General features: G+C 40.7%; 2 protein-coding genes across 4 annotated transcripts in view; one reads left to right on the forward strand and one right to left on the reverse strand.

The window, feature by feature from the left end:
- ATG3 (autophagy related 3) overlaps nucleotides 1-12265 on the reverse strand; it is a 24693-nt gene extending 12428 nt beyond the window's left edge. For both annotated transcript variants that reach the window (XM_052794296.1, XM_052794297.1), the window contains exons 1-6: nucleotides 12091-12265; nucleotides 8927-8968; nucleotides 5611-5660; nucleotides 4275-4345; nucleotides 2392-2499; nucleotides 300-349 (exon numbers count right to left, since the gene is read on the reverse strand). In XM_052794296.1, coding sequence (XP_052650256.1) covers nucleotides 300-349; nucleotides 2392-2499; nucleotides 4275-4345; nucleotides 5611-5660; nucleotides 8927-8968; nucleotides 12091-12162 — 393 coding nt within the window. In that variant the 5' untranslated portion in view covers nucleotides 12163-12265. The remainder of the gene's footprint in view (nucleotides 1-299; nucleotides 350-2391; nucleotides 2500-4274; nucleotides 4346-5610; nucleotides 5661-8926; nucleotides 8969-12090) is intronic.
- SLC35A5 (solute carrier family 35 member A5) lies at nucleotides 11362-25403 on the forward strand. Of its 2 annotated transcripts, none has more exons than XM_052794295.1 (7): nucleotides 11362-11835; nucleotides 13901-14053; nucleotides 14869-14967; nucleotides 16651-16784; nucleotides 19980-20047; nucleotides 21381-22176; nucleotides 23356-25403. In XM_052794295.1, the coding sequence occupies exons 2-7, from the start codon at nucleotides 13924-13926 to the stop codon at nucleotides 23422-23424; spliced, it is 1296 nt and encodes a 431-aa protein (XP_052650255.1). In that variant the 5' UTR covers nucleotides 11362-11835; nucleotides 13901-13923; the 3' UTR covers nucleotides 23425-25403. The 2 variants fall into 2 exon arrangements, with proteins under 2 accessions (XP_052650255.1, XP_052650254.1); XM_052794294.1 differs by lacking the exon at nucleotides 11362-11835 and adding an exon at nucleotides 12789-13102.
- Nucleotides 25404-25447: the final 44 nt, after the last annotated feature.

Consider the following 25447-nt stretch of genomic DNA (forward strand, 5'->3'; position numbering starts at 1 on the left):
ACATTTCTTGAGACACAACGGTGCACTATTACTGTAAACAGAATTTCATTTTCAGTTTGTAGAAGCCTGGCACAAGACATTCCAAAAAAGAACACTGCCTCAGTAAACACATAGTAATAAGGAGGTGCACATACTTAGAATAATATCATGGGCTCTCTGAAGCTCAATGTGTATCTGCAACACACCTAGTGACAAAGTATATTTTAATCTTTCACAGGCTGTACTAGATTGCTGCAGGTAAGACTTCTATTACCTTTAGGTCCTGTAATAAAGCAAGAGGAAAATTTAGAAATAAGTACCTTACTGTCTAGTGTGATCTCCTTAACTGCTTCTGTTGCACCCACTATACCTGTTAATTGAACAAGAATTTTGCATTAAAAAAGCTTGTTTCTTTGTTAAATAGTATAGAAAGAGGTTGAAAAGATTTCAGAAAGCAACGTACGACCTTTCAAAGCTAAATCTCACAACAATTTTGATATTTGAAGGGCTGTTTATTTGGTACTGGTAGCATGCTTGGTGCTGGACATCCATAAACAAACCATACCAGTAACATGGAGCACAACAGCACAGCTCTTGCACATCATACAAATTTTGTTGATTGAACACTGCAAAGTAATTTGGATTTTTATTTTAAGGAATTTTTGCATAAACATGAGTCAGGATAGGCATTCATGTCACAATAATGGAACTCAACTTCATGAGCAAGGCATGCATTTATGAATATTTCTAAGCATCTTGAAAGCAAGGTGTTCATGACAAAGCATAATGTAGCAGAACACTCAATGCTTTTAGCCGAGAGGAAGTCAGAGTAAAAAACATGCCAAATCACAGTAGTATCAGCTCTTGAGTTCCTCCCCATTAGCTTTCTAGTTTTACTGCAGCTCTCACTCCATACTCTTTGGGACACATGACAAGATTCTGCTTTGACACAGTACGTTTATCTAATTAACTCTTCAGCTGAAAATAAGTTACATCATTATGGGGAATGAACCTGGTATCAAGTAACTGTTCATCAGAAATAACTGTTTAAAGAAAAGGAATGCCAGTTGAATGCTGCTTGGAAACAATGCAATTCTAGTGGCTGTGTGGTCATTTACATATGTTTTTTCCTACCAGAAAAAGTGGAGTTATAAAGGACATCTATACAGATGGGTGGAAACAGATTTTTTTATCTCCTTTGACAGTGTTTGGAGACCTGGCCAGGTCTAGTCACAGTGTTACAGTTGTACTACCACAGCATGGTGCCCAAACCAGTCAACCCTAAAAAGAAAAACTTGGCAGAGGGGCCTATCCACAGCAGGGATGGAGAATGCATCCTTAATTCAAGGATATGACAAAGCTATGCCAAATGATTTCTTTGGTGTGGGGTGTTCAATTATGAACTGTGATAGATTTAAAGAATCACCAGTGACGAAAAATGTACATCTACAGAAATAAAAGGCATCTTCTCTCACCCTTTTTCTCCCCAGCCTGGCTGAACTGTTCAGAGAACTTCTTCCACATTATAGCAAAAAATTTACACCAAAAAGTAAAAACTGAGTGGAGTACCTTCTAGGTTTGGAAATGGTGGAGAAACCATCTTTGAAAGATTTTATTAACTCGCGATAGAACATCTAGAAACAGACTAAAACTAATAAAATTGCCAATTCTTAGAAAAGAACAAAAGCATTTGTAAGAGGCTGTGCTAGAAAGGCTAACAAGATAGATTCATGTAAGCAGTAATTTTTAGGCTTCTTTATAAACACAAGCTCATCTAAGGACTTAGTGTAAAAAAGGAACATCTCCCACGCTCATCTCTGTATTTAACAGTATTTGCTTTCTTTTTAGTGCCACCACCCCCCCTGCCCTCCTTCACCCAGTGACCTCAGATACTAAAATAATATTCATTTTCTAATGATTCTCCCTTTTAGCTCAATTCAACAGTTCAACAGAATGGGAAACACTGAAATAATTAAGTCAGTTGAGGTCATCTTTAAGATAAAGATCTCAATGTGCTTCACATGCAATCTTACGAAAAAAGAGAAATTTGCATATTCTTCAGACAACTAATTTAAACCAGCATTCTCTTCATAGGATCGCCTTACTAAGGAATGAGCCACTACACAGCTCATTTTTTAAAATAACTTCCTAGAACTTTAATAAAAGAATACTGAAATAATTTATTGTCAACACCTCTGAAAAGTAGCCTGTTTCTGGCACATACAGCCATACAGTTAAACACCTGAGCAGTCCTGTACCAATCAAGTGGGTAGCTGGCAACGCAACTTATTTCTTCCAGATTAGATACTAGTACACAGTCATCTATATATAAGAAAGATTTTACCTTCTAAGACTGCAAACTGAAAATCTTTCAGATTACCAACACAAAGTCTGAAAAAAGACTTTGAATACCTGCATTGTGAAAAGTGTCTACCCATCCCCCATCACCATCATCTTCTTCTATAATCGCTTCCTGCTCATCCGAGTACTCCATCTGCTTACACCTTTTGTAGCATGGCACTGCAAAAAATCGCAGAACAAAATGAATGCAGTCACTCCTATACAAAACCAGACTGGAGCAAGAAATTATCCTACAACGCCTTCTGAAATGTGGTAGTCTCTCATACATCCTTATTTAAGGAATCCTAAAGGTATATTTCAATTGCAAAAGCATGAACTTAAAAAAAAATGTTTACGTGCTGTACCAGATGTTTTATTTCATGTACAGTACAACTCTTGCAGTGGCCTTAAAAGTTCATTCTTCTGTTACCCATTAGAGCACTTTCATCCACACTCTTAAGGATTAGAAAAGAATTAACTTCTCATTTGCTAACAACTGGAGACAACCTATTTGTTTTCTTCACATTGCTAAACAACTTTTAGTTTAAGTACAACTTTGCCTGGATTAGCATCAATTTACTGAACTGATTTGTCTTCAGAATTCTGCTAAAAGTTTGCATTAGCTATTTATGTGATATATTAGGTATGCTTAATTATAAATTAACATCTAGAAGTTTGGAAGAGATTAGTATTAATGTGTTATTTACAGTAACTACAGTCATATGCGTTACAGAGCCATTCAAGTACAGATTCATACAAAGTGTTCAGAAAATAGTCAAAGAAAGAATGCAGATCTGATTAAGGCAAAACAGGCATTATCCAACATAACAAACAAGGACTATGTTAAAAACGCTCCTTTTCTACTAATATGGAGAAAAAAACCACCCTGCTGCATGAAATGCAGAATTTGTAAATTGCCCTTAGACCTTTCAGAAAGGGAGGAGAGGGGTGTGAAAGTCACAGTGAAGAGAAGTTCTCCAAAGACTTCCAAAATGAGGTCTGTAAGACGGCTCCTGGCCTCCACCCATAGCCCACAACTTTTACTCAGGTGGTAGGCCAATGTGTCACCATCAGCAGGAAACACATTATTTTGAAATGTGATCTAGAAGGATCAGAGCAATGAGGGACCCTGGAAGTGGGGGCGGGGGGAGAGAAACAAAGTAGATGACCTGGCCATCCAGCCATCAGGACCATCTTAGGAAAGTCCATCCAACACTACTGTAAGCATTTTCACATGATAGCGCACTGCAAGACTCCAAAAGCCAACAAGCGAAATCCAAGTATAAAATACAACCCATTGCAGGTAAAAATCTGCTCAGGCTGTTCTTAGTACTAAAGGTTCATCTAATGGCATTATCTTTGACACATTTTCATACAATATCTTCTGAGAAAATGATTTCCCCGTGGTTGTGCCAAGACATTAGCTTTCTTATCCATTAAAAAGCTAGTCACTGCAAGTATTATATATACACAACCATGAAGCTGATCAAAATTTTATTTAGAATTGTATTTTATATTATTGTTATTGACAGGGATAGTGACATTAATTACTATCTGAAGTAGAAGTATCAGTGTCATTGTGAAAGACATTTTGTGAACACTTCAATAGCCTGAGTTTTCCAAAAGAAAGAGGAAAATAAACATTTTCCTTTTAGACACTGAATATGAGTTGAAGGACAGGAGAAAGGAAAGACATACAAGGAGGTTTATAATGTTTAAACTTCATTTCTACTTCACCAAGGCAAGCTGTATTACTAGTATAAAGCCCTGCTAACAACTGGTCTAAGGAAAAGATTTTAGATGTGCAGGAAAAACTTTTTTAATATTGCAAAGCCAAAGCATCCAAAGTGCAAGATATTTGCTTCCCCTGTCAATACAGACAATCAGTAGAGTTGATAGCACAGTCAACCAAGCTATCAATCCTAAGAATACTTATATTTAAACTTCAGCCTTACCATTTTTAGTTACCAAAAACTGTTTGTCTGTTGGCAGATAAGCCTTGACTTTTAGTTCTTCTCCTGAAGCCCTGTAAAATGAAGTGCACCATAAAAGGTTGAGAATTTGATGATCTGCAAACAAAAGAACCCTTCTATTTTCAGTGTTTATCAGGAACATTTTATATACCTCTCTTGACCTATTCTCAGAATCTGTTTGCTATGCCTTTACTCTTCCCTATACAAAGACTTTGATATAGGTATGGGGTCAAAAAGGTTGGCCACCCCTAAACTATGGAGTTTGGATCAAAACTATTTTCTGCTTCAAAAACTACTTTCACTTTGAGATGGCCAAAGACAGGTTGACGGGACAATCTAGTCTATATGAAATTTTCTAGGATCAGCAACAACATAGTCCCAAATGTCTGAAGAAAGCAACCTCAGAAAAAGCAAGAAATAGACCTCTATAAATATAAAACCTGCCCATAGTCACTACAGCTCAAGTAATCTTTGCCAAGTTCACATTACTCAAGCATTTGCTTTCACCTTCAGTGCTTTTTGGTTTGAAATAAGAGTAACATTCTAAATAGCCTGTTCCAAACTGCTGGCACATAGGCCAGACTCAACATTATGTTTTCTCTGAAGGAGACAGTAAAAGGGCAAGAAACAACGATTCAAGCACAATAATTCCTCCTTCAGTAATTCACAGCCCAGTATAGAGCCAAGAACCTTGATGATACCAACTGCACAGACAATGCCCATCTAGGCACTGATTAGTTTTATAATGCAAGATACCAGTAAAACATGAGGAAGCACCCTATTTGCACCCTTATTGTACACGAAAGATAATGGATTTCCAAGGGCAAGCACTGCACAAAGTGATCTGATGTTGGCTAACTTGAACATATTTAATGAACAAATGCTTGTCTAAAATATACCAATTACAACTACTTCCTAGCAATTCCAGCTGCACATGGCTTTTGCATTTTCAATCACCAATCACCAAGACAAGCTCAGGGAGACATGCTGCTACTGCAGCTAAGCACTGAAAGCATTCACATTATGTACTTAGCTTATTTCCTCTAAAACCTTAGGAAAACAAACAAACAAATCCCCAAACAAATCCTCATCTCAACTACTGCTACACAGAGCAATAAGTCCTGCCTGACTTAAAGATCATAAAACCATCACAAAACCAGCAGAAGTTCTACTGGAAGAGTCCATGTACTGTTCTGAAATGAGACAACTGTATAGTTGCTGTTGTGAAATGAGACAACTATATAGTTGCATCCAATGGAAACACATCAAAGCATGGGTAGGGATGCTAGTTTTCTATAATTCTTTTGATTTTACTTACCATTGCCAAGTAGGACAGTGGTGAACTAAGTGATCTCCAGCTGCAACAAACTGTTAAGGCAGGAAAAAAATTAAAGTACTGTTAAATATGGCATAAGGAAACAATTTCCAATTTTTCTCAATATTAGTATTTCATTTGCACATTCCTTTGATAGATTAACTATGTAACTAGTAACTGTTTATATCAGTTTGATGCTTTATTTTAACTCCATATCTCAGCTAACCATGAAAACACAAAGACTAAATTGACTTCACCTGGAGGAAATGCATGCTAAGCACAACAGCAAATTCAGATAAAGTTTAAAAAACTGTGATATTACCTACCAGTCCTGTAACAAGCAAAACAGTTTCTAGATCCAGTAACATTGTTTACTCTGTAATGAAGAAACTTTTTATTTGCCACTCTTCAAAGTTTTACAAAGACAATGAAGAGCTTAATGTAAAAAAACCTTAATTCTCTTTCAGTGTTCAAAACAATTTTGCAGCAAGAAGAAAAGTGAGACTGACATAAATTCATTGAATCAGTGAGAGAACTGCAACAGAGGAATGAATAAACAGTATGCATTTTAAGTAATGACCATCACTATAATGGTTTACCACTGAAGTTAACTAAATATGGATAACCAATCAGTACACTGAAAAACTTATAAATAAAGTTTTTTTCTGAAGAAACAGCTTTTTAAAATCTTCACTCTACTTGTTCTTAGTATCAGAGATAAAGGATTTTAAAAAATTACATCATTATTGCAAAGCAATATTGGAAAACTCATGCTAGACTTGTGTACAAACTCAAAATTCACCCAGCAAAGTCTAACCCACTGGACTTATTTTTTGTACACATAAATTAAGGCAAGACTGCACGTTAGAAGAGTGATTTGTGTGGTCTTTGCACCAGTGACTTTTGAAAATGAGGTACACACCTATTGCTACAGCTGTTTTCTTGCCTTAAAATGCCAGTTTATAAAAAGGTACTTCCTACTTGAACAGAAGCTATAGTAGAATGACACAACAGGCTTGCAGTGTGTCAGCCATTTTCTCACCATGTCCTCCAAAGCGAGGCATATCAGCGTAGTGGAAAACACCACAACACGTGCTGCATATGGATTAACAGATTTAATCTCTGCAAACCTGCTTTCTTTCACCCATTTTTCAACAAAAGTCTCTAGCAAAAGTGAAATCTTCACTTTAAAGAAAACAGCAATCCCTCCCAATACACACGGAAATTTTAAAACTCATTACCCTTTACATAATAATAAGTAACACATGAAACTCCAGAATTATTTAAAATTCTCTGTTGAAGGAACTGGAACACTGTTTGTGGCACCAATGTTAAAATACATTATTAAAGATGAAAAAAATTTAAAGTGTTCTTTATGGGTCTAGCAGATGCAAAAAACTAAAACAATACTTGAAATTCCATTTGCATTCTCTTCAGCTTAGGCAGCAAAATTATCTAGCTGCTTTCACTTTCTATTTCTGAAGCGCTAATGCTATCTCAGACCTGAATCAATATTGCAAAAGTGACAAGAGATCAATTTTAGGACATCTTATTTCTACTCCTGGAAGGAATGATTTTTAAGATTTTCCTGTACTTACATATCAAATGAAAACAGGTGTTATCGTTCTGAGGTATTAACTAGTAACAACTCATAACAGGCAAGAATTTGTTGCAATTAAATCAAGTACACAGATATATGAAAAGAGGGAGTAGGTGTTGAGTTTGATTAATAAGTCATCTTTAGCCTTATCACTAATTGATTCATCTTCAGAAGCAAGCCACAGGAACCCCAGAAAGTCTAGAAAACAGTCAGCATCTCAGACTAAAACACAGTTGAATTGAGATTCATTACCCAAGAAATCCAAACTCATTCGAAGATAACATGCTAGCATCATTATCCATGAGTGTCAATTCTTCTTGAGTAATCATTACTATATAAAGACCAAAATCATCAGGGAAGAGGAAAGACTGTCAAAGGGACAATCAGCAGATCCATGCTCCAGTCTCATCTAAATTTAACAAAACATTAATCTTGCTGTATAATTGTTTCCCTTGACTAGTGCTTTGAAGGATCCAATTTATTCATCCTGTCAGCATCTAACTTTAAACAGACAATACATACTATTCACATTCTTACTGGTGTTTAAATGCTGCAAACTGTTTAATGCAACATAGTGTGGCTCTTGCTACATTCTATAGATGGTACCTTTTCTTTCAGTACTACTGCAAAGTTTTCTCCCATAGATCAAGAAGGGATTAAGCATTAGTAGAACATGTCTAGACTTTCTCTATTTGTTTTACATATAATATAAATATATCACTATGTAATATATAAACATTTATATACACACACATGTATGCATGGTTATCAGAACAGCAGAACATCATGTTGCTAAGCCTGTTTTTCTGACTGGTACTCCTCTGGATCATAGAAAGCACAAGTGCTTTCTTGCCAGGCAACGTAGCAGAAAAATGCCAGGTACCAACGCTAGGAAAAATACTTCCGTCCACATTATCTACCTGCGTCAGTCATCATTTGTTCCACCTTTTTCCACCCCATCTTCACATTTGTGCATTCTGTCTCATTTTTCTTTCATTCTACCTAACAGTCTTAACATTGTTTTCTCATACCTCTGTAAAGACAATGTATTTTCAGAACAGTAGCACTTTAATATGAGAAAAAGCAGAATGGGGAAGTCAAAATAGCACTGCACAATCAGTGTTTTTACTATTCTAGAAAAAATCCTGTTTGTTTCTCTTCACAGCAGACTCCTTAAAAAACTACAACTGCTTGGCGGCATTCCAAAATACAACCAGCCTGAAGTGGTCTATAGAGAAGGAGGAGGAAAAAATAATAATCATTAGATACTTGGTGTGGACAAACACATGTAATGGTTTAGCCAGAGCCTTGGAAGAAATCAAAACTGAGGTAAGCAAAGACTGTTCCCAAGATACAAGTTCCCTTTTGACTTGCTTATGGGAAAGACTTCTGAAATCAATATATTCCTGTTTTTGTCTTGAACTCCCATGACAAACGGAGCTGTTGGCCCAGCATGAGCTTCCTTACGAGCTTTTCATGGCATAATACAGGAAAAAAGCATCCCACATTCAGATGTCAAGTGCCATCTCAAGAGGAATTCTGTTGATCTACTGCATCTGTAGAGTAAAAAGGCTACTGAGAACTTCCACTTCGTGGAAATTGTTTCAAGAAGTAATAATTAGTTGGCAAAGACATGAACCGTTCAAGACAAACATGGTCATTTTTGAGTAAAATTTATCATTACTTTCAAAATGTATTTCAAAGTTTCTAAATACTTACTTCTTCAGGTGTAATTACTCCTGTTTCTTTAAACTTGGACTCCTGCAATAAAGAAAGTTTAGAAATTTTGAGAACTTGTGACAAACCAAAGTACCCCACCTTACTGGTAAGAAAATCATCTGCTCTACATTTGTCCTGGAACTAGCTCTGTCCACAGAGATCTGTGAATCAGCTTGGAGGCAACCTCTGCCAGAGCTGATAGGCAGCTTACTTCCATATCCTACGATGTAAGGCTCAACAAAATTACTTGTTGCAGAATGTGGGGTATTATGAAAAAAGATCACATATTTGAAATAATTTTTTTTGCTACAGCCAATTATATCAACAACGAAGAAAAGATCCCCGGCACTCAGTAGTACATTTGCCAGTAAGAGACAGAAAACCAGTTGGAATCAGTGATTCTCAGTCAGGACTTTGGGACTGTTCTAGGCACTGACCAGCACTGCAATGCATCAATATGAGGCTTTGCAGTTAAGAAAGGTCATGAAATGAATGACCAGACTGACTTTTCTCTGTGGTAGGAAAAGTTATGTAGAAAGACTTAGTTATTAACTTTTTTTTATACCCATTTCTGTGCCTTCATTATGCAACCCATGGAAACAGTTTTGATTTTCTCATATTGTCATGTTTCTTTATGGATGAAAGAATAGATGGCAAGCAGCAACATGATTTAGTTCTGCATGGAGAAATGAAGTACTCTTGCATTAAGGATGACATTTATGAAGCTTAAGGATACAACATTTTTTAGCGTATTCAAATCTAGCGTAAGTGTATTTTGTTTCAGACTTTTGTTTCTGTTCTGTTTTTTTCTTCAGAAAAGCCTCAAGCACCAAGGAAACCTAGTGTTCCCCAGCAATAGAGCTATCTAAGAATGGCTTTTGAAAAAGAATACAATTTCAACCATGGCATAGCTCACTTTTCAAGTTTTTGCATCATCAATTACTGCATAACTTCTTGCCCTGAGGAACTCATGATTTTTTTCTATCAAGACTAAAAGCAGCAACTGAAAAATACCTCACTTTTGGCTACAACTTCACCTTATTAAATCATTAAAGAAAACCAGCCACCACTTAAATTTGTTATTCTTGATGCTTCACCCTGGTGCATGCTATCACCTGTGCTGTGTAAAAGGAAATGAGCACACCTGTTTCATACAGTACTGACTACTTCCTTTCTCCCTCACTTCTAAAGAAGAGACATTTAAGAACAAGATTAAGATAAGCAAAACAGCAGCTGTACAAACACCATAGCATCGCTATATATGCTAGTTAACAGAAATCAAAGAGACTCAAACAACGCCAATTTAGCAATTTGGATTGTTGTAAAGCTAGGAATTCTCAATAACACATTATGCAACACCACAGTGGAGGCAACTTACTATTTAACCTCGAAATGAACTATAAGTAGTAGGCAACATGCACAAACTTGCGTTTCTGGATTACATAAGGAAAACATGTAAAATATCCATCCTCTGTTCCCTGAAGGTAAATAGTTCACTTTTTCACCTCTGTACATTCTGTGGTATGTAAGCTAGTGAGAGACACAGGTCTAGTTTCTTTCCGAAGTTACCAAGTTGGAGTATTTATTTCAACCCCTTGCAAAGGGAACATATACACATAATATTATCACCTCCCATTTGTGGGAGGGTCTACTCCTGCCTCCTCTCAATAGTACATCTGGGCACAAGAATTCCTCTGCTATTGCACCAGCTGTGCAACAGCAACTGTACTATGGTAAACAAGTCACTTCAGCTTTCCACGCCACAACTTCAGTGCAGCCCATAGATGTCACATTGGTGGGCAACTATAGAAAGGTCTACTATCCAGGCAAGAGCATACTACATACCACAGAGGGACAGGTTCAATTAACAATTGAGTATCGCTGTCTTCTGCCTGAAGATCTAAGCCACAGAGTACAAGGTATACAGAAGGTCACACCATAAAACCACAAGCAGAGAGGTTGCTGTCATAAACAATTACAGTAGAAGTATTTTTCAAAAACGTGGAAAAATGTGAAAGAATGGCTGACAAGTTAAGCATTCACACACCAAGTTGGGTTTTACATAAAAAAGTATTCGTAAATAGGAGGCAGAAAATGGGGTGTAGTCTAAAAACTGCAGAAGAACACTTAAAATTTGGTTTTACCTGAATAAGCAGTAACAGGAATCGTAACAGATGTACTGCCCACCTTTACAAGCAGACTGTTACAATTTGCTCTCAAGAACCAAACAGCCCATTTCTACTATTCGCAGTTACTTTAGCGCATACAGGCTTCTATTAATATAGTAATGCTGATACAGAAATAAGCCATGCTACATAACTTTACACCTGCTCACATAATGAAGATGTGACTAGGTGTTTTTTCTGTCAGCTGAGGGAAGCTGCACTCTTACCCAAAATAACCATTGCAACACATTCCTGAAACCAGGCTTAAGACTACCAGTACACGAGCACCTTTGGATTTCCATTCCTGGTCACACAATCAGTTAAAGTTTAGCCACTTTAATAGAAAACAGCAACAAATAAGTTACTCCTCCAGCAGTAGGACCAGCAACACCTGGGCTTCGAAGGCCCGCACCTCCGAGGTGAACGCTCCCACCCCTAACAGCACAGGAGCTCCAACTCAGCTTCCCTCCATCCCGCACACCCCGGTGCGGGACGAGGGCCGGTGGCTTTGCCGCCGCAAGGCTGCCCCAGCGCAGCCTCCCCCTGAGGCGTGAGGGAACACCGCGCCCTCGGAGACCCTCCGCCGGTTGCGTAAAGCCACCGCAACGACAGACTTCCTCGGACACGGACGACAAACGAAGCCGCGGCCACCGGTCGGCTTCCGGGAAGGCGGAGCGACTCCCGGCCGCCCCTCACGCCCCACCGGGGCGGCAGGGAAAAATGCCCGCGCAGGCGGGAGCGGCGGTAAGGAGCCGCCAGCGGGCGGGCAGCGGCCGCACTGCGGGCGACAACCCGGATGGGGCGGGGGGGGGGGGGGAAGGGGCCAGGGCCGCTCCGTCGGCACCCGCGACCCCGGCGGCGGCTGAGGGCTCCGCGGCCGCCCCGCCGCAAAAGGGCGGGCGCGTCCCCCGACCGGTAACGGCTCCAACGCCTCAGGCAGCGCGCGCCTCCCGTCACTTCACCCCGCCCCCGCCGCCAGGCTCCCGCGCGGGCCGGCACCTTGAGCACGGGGGTGAGGTACTCGGCTACCTCCAGGGCCTTCCCCTTCACCGTGTTGATGACGTTCTGCATGCTGCCGGCGGGCCCCACGAGGAGGACAACCGCCTCCCCCGCCCCTCGGCCAACGATCTCCGCGGCGGCGGCCGCCCCGGCAGCACCGCCTCCCCGCCGGTCACGTGACACATACCCCCCCGCCCTTCCCGCCCACTCCATGTCGCACACGCGTGACGACAGACCGGCACTCAACGCCGCGTCGCGCCCGCCCGTGTGCGTGTGCGCGCGCAAGGCGGGAAGGTGCGGAGGGAGGGGCGGGGCGGGAAGCTGCCGACGCCTCGCGCGCACGCGCGCCCCGCCGTCCACGGGAAGGGGCGGGGGGGCGGATCACGTGGCTGAGGGGGCGAGGGCGGGCGAGAGAGAGCCGGGGTGGAGCCCGGTTGCCCGCGGTCACGTGGCCGGAGCCGCCGGGAGGGGCGGGGCCGGTTGTCAAAGAGTATGCGGGCGTGCGCGCCCGCGCAGGGCGGCGACGCGGGGGGGGGCGGCCAGGGGGCGCGCGCTGCCGGGCGGGAGGGCTCCGCCCCCCCGCCCCCCCGCCCCGCCAGGTGAGGCCGGTGCGGGTGAGGTGAGGTGGGAGCCGGGCAGCGCCCTACGGTTGCGGCGTGGCAGGGAGCTCTGTGGTGGGACGTTGAGGGGCTGGCCGTGCTCCCGCGGGCTTGGTTGGGTGATGGGCGCTGGGGGCGTGCAGCGGGGGTGAGGGGGAGCGCGGTATCGCGGTCTCCTGGGAGCCCGTGCGCCTGGTGCGCTTGGTCGCGGCCTCTGAGCACTGGCCGCTTGCCGCCCCGGGGCCCGCCTCACCCCGGCGCGGCAGCGGCCCCGCTCGTGGCTGCAGCCGCGCGTCGACCTGAGGTAACGACGTGGCAGACGGCGGTCAGCGAAGCCGGGCGAGCGAGCGTTCCTTCGGCGCCGGGGAGCGCTCGGCGGCGCTTACCGGCCGCGCTCTCGGCACCGCTGCGAGGTGGGTGTTCGCCCCGTGTCTCCCCGAGGCCCGCGGAGCCGGCGCTCCCTGCCGCCCCGGGGCCATTGGGGGTGCCAACGCGCGCTCCGGCCGGCCCCGCTGGGGTGGAATGGCGTGAGCCGCGGCGGCCGTTAACGGAAGTCCCGGCCGTTAACGGACGTCCCGCCCGCCGCAACCGGCCCGAAGGGGCACAGGGGCCGGTGTTGGCCGTCTGCTAGCCGGTTTTTCACACCTGTGGGCCCGTTAACGGTCGGCCGAGTAACGGCAGCGCTGGAGACGGAGAACGCGGGTACCGCTCGGGCTCTGCCTCCTGCGGTCCGCAGTCCTCCCCTGCCTTCTGGGCACAAGCCGGTGCCGAGTAAGCGCCAGGTCATCCCTGAGGTGTTGCTCTTGCTCCACAGCTGTAAAACTTTTCCTTCTTGGAATCAGGAACAAGAATGCTTTCAAAAATATTAAAGAAAAATAAGCATGTAATTCATGTAATCCTTTTAGCTGATCAGTATTCCATAGGTGCACTCTTCAGCCAAACTGGCCCGTTTTTGCCACTTTCTGAGTCCCTATGTATATATACATTGTTTATCCCCCTTCGCTGGTCCTCATGGCATATCCTTTTGCTCTCTTAATTTTTTTTTTTTTTTTATAAAAAAGAAAAAAGATAACTGTAGAATGAGATCATGGCTTGTGATGTAAGCATCTTTGTATAAAATAACATAAAGCAGTAAAATACACACATTTCGCCTTGTTTAACCAGGTTCTGGAAGTACTATTTATAGCGTATTTTCGTTTTGTCATCCAAAGGGCATTGACAGCGAGACAGCAGAATGAAGACCAAGTGCTGTAATAGATTTGTGTTTTGCTCCAAGACAACCGTCTATACCTTTCTGCTTGGAGGAGTGTTTATTGCGTTGGGCTCAAGTCGAATCCTTTTGATGAAGTATTCTGCCAATGAAGGTGCTGTTGGGCAATAAATATAATGTACCTCAAATAAGAAAGAGTTGATATTTGGGGTAAAACAGACACCCAAAAGCCTAGTTCTCTGCCTCCAGAGTTCTTGGCATAAACATTCAATTATATAAATAGCGACATGTATTTCTGTACTGGAAAATCTCTGTATAGTCACAGGTCTAACATGGAGTGATAAGTTGGGTTGCAAAGTGTGATCCACGTGGAGACTCACCCTTAAAAGATGAGGCAGTGGATTATTTTATAGCTGATTTTCAAAGACTGAATTGTTGTGTAAGCACTATTGATGGTACATGTCTTGACTGAAATATTTGTCTTGCAACAGTCTTAGGAGAAAAGTGGTATCATAGTGGGTGTACTATAACTGGCTAGTATGACTGCTTCTCCTTTTGCCAAGTATTAGCAAGATATGCTAACAAAGAAAAGAGATAGTCCTAGAAGAAGGTTGTGTCATCCTGGAAGCCGTTTTTTGTGAGGGGAAAAAATAGCATACTGCTGTTTGGGGAAAACATTCCTATTTTTAATTTTTTTTAGAACAGCGATGTTCTTGAGTTCTTCCAAAAAGTTCTGCTGTAAACTGGGACCAAATGAGTAAAGATTTCAGCCTAGAAAGGAGACCATTCAGGAAGTTGTCTATCATAAAAATTGGAATATTTATAATGAAAATGCTGACATAGCCTTTTGTACTTACGGAAAGTGGCTAAAATTCTGACTGGAGGGGTTAAAATAGTTTCTTGCTCTAATTATGAACTCAGGAAACAGAATCTGATTGTGTACTCTCTCTGATTTGCTGAATCCTACAGATAACAAATATGATTACCTTCCTACAACAGTGAACATATGTTCTGAAGTAGTAAAACTGGTCCTGTGCATGGTATTGGCACTATGGGTTAAGAAAAAAGGTAAGTACCTATGTTTAAAATAACTAAAATGTGTTGACTTTCTAAGATTTGTTGTATTTAAAATCTCTTATTTTTTAATTGTGGGGTTTTTGGGTGTTTTTTTTTTTAAATTATAGATTCACATGTAGTAGTATGGAGTAGGTCCTTCGGTAAGGTTCAGTGGAATTGTGTCTTCCATGCAGAGTTAAAACTAAACTTCATTTTTATAACTCTACTTTGTGCTGTAAATTCAGGTGTTCTTGAGTTTTGTGTATGGTAGCTGAAATGGGGACAGGTAAGTTGAATTAGAAAGTGTAATGAAGACACAGTCTAACATTTTCAGAATTTTAACACAGTACCATACTAGGATGATAGGACTCACCTCACTGTGAAGTCACAACTGAACAGATGCTTATAAATTGCATTAACTCAAGGACTGGCCTTTATGTTCTGTTGTTCTGACCGCTCTTACTTAAAAGCACCACGACCTTCCACTGAAGAGGCTTTGTATGTGTGTAGTGGTATTTGAGTCAGAAGCAACATACCAATGTTATAATTCAAGGTAGCTTTGTTGTGAAGACAGATCTTGGGGCTGCTGTTCAGAAAAAGTGGTGTCAGGCTTCACTAGCTACTGATTTTGCATTGCAGGCTATTTTTCTTTTTTCTTTCTTGGCTTTTCTGTCCTGATGTAAAAAGGATGAGAGGTTAACTTCATAGCATTTCAAAATGGCAGAGAACAGACGTTTAAGTTGGAATAGGGAGTCAGGCACTGGAGACTCATGTTAAATTGAACTGCTGGTTTTGTCCACTTCTCCATGTAACAGTCTTGGCTCTGGAAAGCTGATGAAATTTTTACCTCCACCATTTAATACAAACATACCTAAGACAGTAAATGTATTCAGTCAGTGTTTGCCATCATTGGCTATTGCTGATTATATGTTTTCTGGTTTTCTTTATTTTTTTTTTCCTTTTTCTTCCAGATGTCTGAGTTTTGCTGAATTCAATGTGTTGGTGGTTCAGAAGAGGATTAGATAACATTGTGTAGTCTTAAATCTGTGCTAACAAAGTACTTCTGTCACCAACTCTAGAGTAGTCTATCACAGATAGTCTTCTTCCTAGAGTGTGTGTCCCCTGATTACCTAAGTAAATGTCATTCTTTGTGCCTTGTCCTTTCTTTCTTCCTTCTTCCTATATGTTCTCTTTTTACACAGGTCGTGTGCTGTGTGCTACAGGTACTGAGTTCTGGTTTATTTTGTACTTCTGACATTACTGGCTGCCCTTCAGGTGCTCATGAACAGATCCACTGTCTGTGTCATTGTTTCAGTTCTAAATTAGATCATCAGAAAATGATACCCAGTAATGATGTCACTATTGTGTAGGGACTTTGGGGTGCTTTTTGGCCCTCAAAGAATGGTTGATAATTGAATTTTTGCTCCCAGTGGACAAATACTCTGATGGGGGTAACAGGTTCCCTGATGTTTTCTCTGCTGAAGCAAGGAGGTGAATGCCTGTAGACACAGGATTGGTGCTCTAGCTGTGTGTTGTGCCGTGGATCTCTCCTCTATGTTGCCGGAGGGCTGTGGTAGCTTAGTTTTTTCAGTCCAACGGTGTTCCTAAAAACAGAATAGTACCTATTCTGTTACAAGGGAATGGGCTTTCGATAATAAGAAAGATGTCTTTCTTACTGATTTCTTTTCCTTTCAGAGGGTTGTTTGGATCATCCCTTTGAATGTCTTTCCTGGAAGAATTTTTGTAATTCCATGAAATGGTCAATTCCTGCCTTTCTTTACTTTTTGGATAACTTGATTGTCTTCTACGTGCTGTCCTACCTCCAGCCAGTAAGTATACATATACTGAATAAAGTATCTTCCAATGTCTTAGTGGTAGGTAAAATTGCCCTTAGACTATCTACAGTTGTAACACTAGCAAGGCAAAATTTGCAGGTAAAAGAATGATCTGTTACCTGACCAGCCAGACCTTCCCATTCTCTTGCCCACTGGTCAGTGTTGTACAGCTCTCAGTAGAGGATAGTGTGTATTTTCTCCATCCAAAGTGATTTAGAAGTAGGCTGAATTGCTTAAGTACGAGGCAGGTTTTTGGTGGTTTCCCTTCTTTGATTTCTTCAACTCCGTATTTCTCTTTCAATGCATTTGTTAATCTTGCTAGTTTTTGAGCCACACTTTTCTGTGTGGCTCCTACCACTTTATGTGTGTGACTTGATATGATGACATGTTTTCTTTCCTCACTGACTCCAAAGAAAAGTGAATAAATGTAATCCCACAAAGGGAGTAAGTGTAACTGAAACTGAGGAGGGGAGGAAGAAAACTGCTTGACTCTTAATTCTTGCATTTGTTTATTAGTTATGTTTAAGCACAAAATTTAATTGGTACTTTCTTCTAGCTACGTTCATCCTTTTGGATGAATCTACATATGCTCAGGAAATAGCACAGTTTTTGTGCTTTCTTTTATTTTCATGCTAGGATACTTTTTGGTTCAGAATCTATGTTTGAAGTTAGATGGAAACAGATGGTTAGTGCTTGCTATAAAATACTGTGGCTGCCCCTGTTTGACATTAAAAATAAGTATAAATGTTTCTGTTCCTTCTCTTTCAGAATTTTTCTTTAAAATACTGCCCTTTTAGGTCTACATTTCTGTAAGGGACCGACCAGAGTCCAGAATAGGACCTAGTTGGAAAAATCTAATTAAAATCAAGAGTCGGATATCTTAAAATAGCATGCGTGGGTGCTTGGTTCTGTGTTTTTTTGGTGGTGGTGGGGTCGTTTTGTGGTGGTGTTTTTGAGGCTTGTTTTTTGTTGTTGGGTGGGTTTTTTTTACTTTAGGAAGGAAATTCAGCTATAATGTTTGTAATAGCAAAGCCTGATGTTTAGAAAGTTACATAAACACTATTGCTTTCTTAAGGAATTTGATTTGGCTCAATTAAGGTCATCTTTTGTAACATGCACAGCTTTTATATTTTACACACATACCTCCCCACATACCTTGTCTCTCTCCCCTCAGAACACGTGCTCTGAGATTCCTCTTTTTCAGAATTCGTAGTGTCTTATACCTTTTAACTGGATATATTTTATGAGGGTTAGCTGAAATTGTGACATTGTCATGGTAAACAAGTATTAAAAGAGATAACTAAATACCTGTAAGATAGAATACTTTGACAGTGTACAAGATCATGAAGGTGAAAAGGTGGAGGCGGGATGCTTGAAAGAAGGTGGCTATACCTGACTGAACTTGGTTTCATGTGACTTTAAAAACTAAGTAGGTTTGGGACTAAGTAGTACCTGGCTGAGTAGATGCCTGAAGTGTAAAGTTGCTTTGGTGAGATTTTTGCTTGCAGCTTCAGCTGTAACTATGGATACTCTTTAGTGGCTAACATTTCCTAGTGATAGAACTTATTTTTTAGAGATTTTGTCTGTGACATGTAAGTTAGCGGCATGGCGATCTTTGGTAAATTTTTTCCTTACTCCTCATCTAGGACAGAGGTCCCCTGAGGCCTCAGAGAACAAAACAACTAAAAATTAATTCCTTGTAACTATCCTGCTATAGATTTTGATCATATTATGTTACCAGACATGTTGGATGCGGGGCTTTGACTGTAAAGCAAAACCAGGGTATACGTGGAACACTTGTACATTTTGCATCAAGCCTTTTTTTTCCAGAGTGGTTTCTGCCAGATTCACTTGTTTATTCAATATTTTTCTCCTTCCACAGTGTTCATCTAACATGAATATTTATTGAGTTGTAATCTTGCAAAGCGGAAAATTAAGCACTGGTTTCTTAGGCAGGTGTCTCTTGTCAGTCTTCAGCTTACTTGAGACCCTGTGTCGTGCTGTTTCATGAGATTTATTATTCAGCAGATAGTATGTTGGAATAGAGTGGAACTAAGGTAATGGGAAAAGGGCCTGTGCTTTTCTGCTGGCAAATGAAAAAGGCTCCGCTATTGCAGAATTTGGAATGTGGAAATGCATATGTGAAAGTTCAAGATAAATTCTGTGTTTTGCATTTCTGAATACATATATGTTTTTGTGTAAACTTGTCTAAAAAAGCGATCTCACTCTGAGGCTGAGTTGGAGAAAAGAGTTCAGATGCCTAGATTTTTGTACGTGTAGTGACTGCACAGGGCAGTCCTGAATAACACACAATTTGCGAAACACCCCCACCCCCCAAAAAGAACCTTTTTCCCTCACTGGTGCTGGTAGGTTCTGATCTTTAATGGTAACTGCAGTGCCTAAAAGAGCCTCATCTTGGTCCAGTGTCCCTGTGTAGAGTGTCTAATACAGAGACCAAATAGACAGTCCTTGCTACAAGGAGCTTGCAGCTTGGCATCATGGCCATGGATTAGGGCATAGTCATTATTATACAGCTATTCCCAAATTAGGCAGGAGCTTTAGAGTTGTCTTCAGTTGTACTTTGAAATAGATGAATTTTTTAGTACAGTTGCAGTCTTGAAAATTCAAGCCGAGCACCTCCTTACCTTTGATAAATGATACAGCAAATGCACTTGACATACAAGAAGTTTATTTTCTGCAAGTGCCTTGTCCAAGTCTGGGATTTCATGAATGCTGCAAGCTGGCACTGCAGCCAGAAGCAGCCTCGCTTTCCTCTATTCTTTGCTTATTTTCATTTTGGAGCAACTTCCTCCTTTATGCTGACACAGCTGGTTTTGCAGCTAACCGGTCAGCCTGGCTGGGGAACTGATCTGACAGAAAACTAAACCATTTTCTTTTTTGATAAGTAAGGTTTCCACTGGATTGGTTTCCTCACATCTTTGTTTCGATACAGCTTTCCCCACTACAGTGGAACTTAGGCTTTGTGGTTTGCTTGAGAATTTGAAATAAGACTTGAATGTCATTTTAGGGGCATATTATTCTACTACTTGGGTAAGAAGGAAAGTTCAGTAGCAGGATGATGCTTTTCACTCTGACACTTTGCCCAAAGGTGAACACTTGAAGTTGGTGGGCTTTTGATGTCCACACTATGTCTGGAATATAACTTTGTTCCCCTTCTTCTCTTTCTAGGCAATGGCTGTACTCTTCTCAAATTTTGTCATTATAACAACAGCTCTTCTCTTCAGGATAGTGCTAAAGTAAGTAGTATTTACTAAAGTAAATTAAAGTTTATATCTTCCTAGCCTTGATGAAGAAGTTAAGCTACATTCTTTCTCTTTGTCTGATGGGAACAGTAATTCTCTTTTTTTGTGGCTATACCAAGTCAGAGAGATGGCTTTGTTTCTATGTCTGAAGATGTAGGAAATAGTAGCTTATTAGGAGTCCCTACATATCTCTACACGTTTGGTCAACTGTAATATATAATCATGATTTCAGTTGTTTTCTAGTTGTTGGATGGTCAGAATTAAGGTTTGGGTACTTTCATGTGTACAGTAAATCTCAAATTTCATGATTAACAGTACTTCTTTCCAGTCTGTTGTAATTCTTAATTGAATATAAATGTAATCTAACAAGAGGAGACGAGATATGTAAGAGTGAAAGATAGAGGTGTCTTCGGTAATATTGTGCCAGCCCTGATGTGTTTCTGGTCAACTGCATAGTATGTTTTAAAAAGTAATTATATGTCCTTTCTTCATTATTCATGTGACAAAAGCCAGACTCTCACTCCTATGTGTTCCACTTCGCCTGATTTGTGCTCTTTATGGTGTGATTTAGATTCAGAAAAGACTGACAGGGAGATGGATATTAACTTCACACTCTACTCAAAAAGTCACTTGTGTTGATCGTGGAGCAAAGATGCCTTTTCTACAGGTGTTAATATACCAAAACAGTGTCTGATAGTCTGACTTGAAATGCTTTTTCTCAGTTGTTTAGTTTTATGTCTTTTGTGATGTCACCGTTTACTTAATGTTCCAAATTTCTGATTTTCCCCAAGATAAACAGGCTTTGCTTGAGTGAAAAAAGTATAAATAGTTCTAACAGTCTTACAAATTACGTTCATAGATTTATGTGATTTACCATCATAAAATACTAGAAAAGGGCACAAAATCATGGGGGAAAAGTGAAGCATAGGAAAAGTTTGCCAGAGAAAGAGGGTGATTTTTTTGTCTGTGATTTCTTTTTATCCATCAGATCTGTGTTCCCATGGAGACAACAGTTGCTTTTAAGTTGTCAGGCAGTCAGTATCTAAAACTAACATGATCTTGAAAGACTTTCCTTAAATTATCTCTACAGAATACTCTATTTTGTATTTCTGTGATTGCCAGGCTGGGCCCCCCTTGCCATAGAAAAGCATGCTGCGTTTTGGCATTTTACTGTCAATTCGGAAAAGCCAAGATTTTTCTTTGCACCTGTCTCTGTCTCCTTATCTGTGGCATTATGTCTTTAGGTGTTTTATAGAGCTTGTTCTCCTGTCATTTAATTTGTGCCACTGTGTTTCTAAAGTTGGTGGCTTTTTTTGTCTACTCCTAGGCGAAAACTCTCTTGGGTACAGTGGGCATCTCTGGTGATTTTATTCCTGTCCATCGTTGCCCTGACTCTAGGAACTGGAGGCCATCAGCAAAGCTTGGCTGCACACGGATTCCATCACAATATGTTTTTTAGTCCATCTAACCACTGCCTTCTCTATGCCGGACCTGAGGAAGCATGCCTGGAAAAGGGCAATTGCGTAGCACCAAGTTTCCTTCCCAGCTTCCAGTGGAATGTCACCAGTACCATGGCAGGAGCATTGAAACCTCTCCGCCTCAGCCTGGGCCATCTGCTTATTCTAGTACAGTGTTTCATTTCTGCCCTGGCTAACATCTACAATGAAAAGATCTTGAAAGATGGGGATCAGTTTGCTGAAAGCATCTTCATGCAGAACAGCAAACTCTATGCCTTTGGGGTGCTGTTCAATGGGCTTATGCTGGGGCTGCAGGCTAAGGACCGGAGGCAGATAGGGAATTGTGGCTTCTTTTATGGGCACAACATCTTCTCGGTGGCCCTCATATTTGTCACAGCTTTCCTGGGGCTGTCTGTAGCCTTCATCTTGAAGTTCCGAGACAATATGTTCCATGTTATGACTGCTCAGATCACCACTGTCATCATCACGGCCGTCTCTTTCGTCATCTTTGACTTCAGGCCTTCTCTAGAGTTCTTTTTGGAAGCTCCTGTAGTGCTTCTCTCCATATTCATCTATAATGCCAGTAAACCAAGAGGCCTGGAATATGCTACTCTGCGGGAAAGGAGCAAACTTGTCAAAGGAGATGCATGGGAGAGGTCAAGTGGGGTAAGGCTTTTCAGTACTTGTCTTTTCTGGTTTCTTTTTTGCTTCGCCTCCATTTATGCTATGGAATGTTTGGAAGATTGATTTTGTATGTGACCGGACTCATCCCTCAATCACCAAAACTCCTTAGTATTTCTTAAAATCTTTTAAATTGATTGGGTATTGCCTTGCGTATACCACTTTTTCAATTCATGAAGCCTGCGTAAGCATTGCTTTCCTGCTGTGACTATAGACAGTCCTGTGAGCAACTTCAGCTTTGTACAAATCCTTTCTTGAAACCTTTATAACCAAAATATTTTACTGGTCCTGGGCATCCAGAAATTGGAATTGATGCCTGGGAAATAATTGTACATAAGTAGAACTGATAAATCTGTGTAGCTGAGACCATATCATGAAGAAGTTGATATATTTGATGTTAAGATTCTTTCTACTTTAACAGTCAATGATACCTGAAGACAAAAAGGAAATGTTTAAATACAGAGTTTTAACATGTTTTTTTTCTTACAGAACATTTCCTCCAGGCCCATTAGTGGGTTTTGTCTTAATTAGAATAGTAATCTAGTTAACTAGAACATGGCAGGGCGGGCTTGCTCCTAGATATGTCATTCAATTGAGCAGAGCAGTCAGTCTAATGGGGAAGGGTTAATGTTTGTGTACTTTTAGTCTGCCTGTACAGATGTGTTCTGTAATACATGTTGCAACCAGCAGAGTGCTGTCTCTGTTTAAGAAACATTAAACTTGGAAGATCCGTTTTCCAGAAATTCCACATGGTGCCTTTTTCAGCTGTTGTTTAACAAGCAGTAAATAACACAAAGTCATATGGTTTTGGTATACCGGGCATTATCTATGGTAGCACTTACAGTTGAGCAGCTGTGGTAAAAACAAATAGCACTATGTAAGCAGGCTTCCTGATGAAGGAATAGGCTACAAGCTGGTTTAGGGAGCGACTCACTAAAAAGTGTTAAAGATACAGGGCATGTTTTCTTATGAGCATGTATATCCTAGAGCAAGATTATAACACACTGGTAAGAGATTTAAATTACAGGGTCTTGATATTATGTAACTGATGCCTTCAAAATAAACTTCATTCTTCTCTTCTCTTTTTTCTTTTTTTTTTTAATTTTTTTATTAATAACAAGATAACTTTTGCTCACATTGTTCTCTTCCTTCTGATTCCTGTAGGATGGAGAAGAATTTGAGAGATTGAACAAACCAAGCAGTGACATCGATACAGATGAAGATTCCCTCTAGCACGAGGCTGGCTCAGAGGAGTGCTGTTACTCATAGTGAGAGAATGTTAATGTTTTTTTAACATAGAGAAGGGTCATTTTTCCCCACTTGCAGAGCAAATGAGACTATTTGGGGGCTGGATGTCAGAGATGGATGAGGAAAACATTCAAGCCATATATATGGAGAGTTGTATTCCCTCTTCCTATCCATGTAAATCAGGAGTTCAAAATCTGCTGAAAGAAACAAAATTTGTAACTGATGCAAACAAGAAGAGGCTTGGACCCTGGACTCAGTGGTCTGGGTGACGTGTGCTGCATTGTGGAAGGCAGTCCTGGACTCTAACCATATGTCTTTCACCGCTTTCGTTGACTGTCCTGAGTCACTGCAACTTCCTGTATGAATTCCTTGGTTAGCAAAGCTAACTGTTCTCCACCTTGCAGAAGTGATATGAGCGTTGATTAATGTTTTTGCTGTATCTTCCAATGTACAAATGCTCCAGTAAGGTTTCTTTTTCGGACTTAAGATGTTACTAATAACCTCATAAATAACAAGGCATATTGAGTGTTTTACTATATTTTGGCAATTCAGACTGACATATCCCTAGCTGAGTAAGAGTCCCTCTGAACCAACCTCATCAAACTTTCACTTGAGAATGTATAATAAATCAAGTAATTTGGGTTGAGGTATGTTGATCCGTCAAACAGGCAGACCTCTAGAGTGTGATTTGAGTTTGAATGGTCTTAATTCTGTCTTCATTTCTGTTTTTACAGAGTGTAACTCTACTGACTCCTGTGGAGTCTGTCCTTTCTGATTTTCTCTGATGTGACTGAGAGCAGAATAGATTTCACTTCAGCCACTAGTTCTCACATTTTCAGTGTGAGACTGTTGTGTGCCTGTCTCCCAGTGTCTGGGGAGATGGAAATCTGGAATGCCTTTGTAGCAGATAGTGAATTTTACACGCAACTTATGTGGCCTAACTTTGAAAGAGCTTGAATAAAACAAAAGTGTGTTATACACTTTATGAATTACATGTTATGAATGCATCATAGGGTCTTTTTTGTGTTTAGAAAGGCTATGTGTAGAGGCTTAGTTTGCACTGAGGCTACTGTCTGAAAACAAATATTATGCAGCTACAGTGATGCCCTTCAACATCTGGAGCACTGAGCAGGAGGATACAGGTGGTAGTATCATTTGGTGTTGCTCCACCCTGTCAGACTGATAAGGTCTTGCATTCATTTTGGAGAGAGAGAAATCATTCTGCAGAGTGCCAGGCATAGTGATCTCAGAGTCATTGTTGAGGCATCTGCTGGACTGTGTTTTGAGCGAGATGAAAAATAGGTTCCAAATAATTCGGAGAATTTGAAAAGAGGGAGGGGAACAGAGATGCAGATAAGAGATTCTTGGTATGTTCTTAAAGCCTCTTCTCTCAGAACAGTGGAAAAGCTGTTGGTTTATAATTTCGTCCCTTCAAAAATGCATCTTTCATAGTTTGAAAGATACTGTCAAAAGAATTCTTAACAAAATAAGCAATGAGTTCAGTGTCAAAGCCTCATACCACAGTGTATAGTAATCAGTTAGTGATGCATTTCTCTGTGGACTGAAGACAGTCCTGCCTTTGTTCCCCTCTGCCATCCTGTTTCCAGGCTCTGTGTATAACAGCTTACTTATGCATCCTGTATTGATGGCTCATTGCTACATTAATTAACATACCTCCTGTCATTGATACATCAAGAGGGGCAGCCTGTTTCCATATGTGGCCAATGACTGTCAAGTTATAAACTATGAATCTAAAATTATTATTCTCATTTCTTTTTTTCTGGGAGTATTAACTTTTTCTAGCATATATTAAGAATAACTGTACAGAGTGAAATTACTGTTGTCAATGAAAGATTTTTTTACAGCTAATATCATTGTGCTTGTATAGTAGGCCATTTCAACAAAAGGAATCCTAGTTGTTTGCACCTGTACAGAATGAATAAGAAAGCATGTTTCAATGTAAATTCCAGAAACGTGGTCTTCATTGGTTTATGATGTCCTATTTTGG

Source organism: Harpia harpyja, chromosome 8, assembly GCF_026419915.1.
Source record: "Harpia harpyja isolate bHarHar1 chromosome 8, bHarHar1 primary haplotype, whole genome shotgun sequence".
NCBI classification, from domain to species: Eukaryota; Metazoa; Chordata; class Aves; order Accipitriformes; family Accipitridae; genus Harpia; species Harpia harpyja.

Excerpts from the sequence above, each read along its gene's own strand:
- SLC35A5 (XM_052794295.1), top strand. The coding sequence starts at position 13,924 with ATGAAGACCAAGTGCTGTAATAGATTTGTGTTTTGCTCCAAGACAACC. Across the intron at positions 14,968-16,650 it reads ACTATGGGTTAAGAAAAAAG|AGGGTTGTTTGGATCATCCC; the intron begins GTAAGTACCTAT and ends TTTTCCTTTCAG. Across the intron at positions 20,048-21,380 it reads CTCTTCAGGATAGTGCTAAA|GCGAAAACTCTCTTGGGTAC; the intron begins GTAAGTAGTATT and ends GTCTACTCCTAG.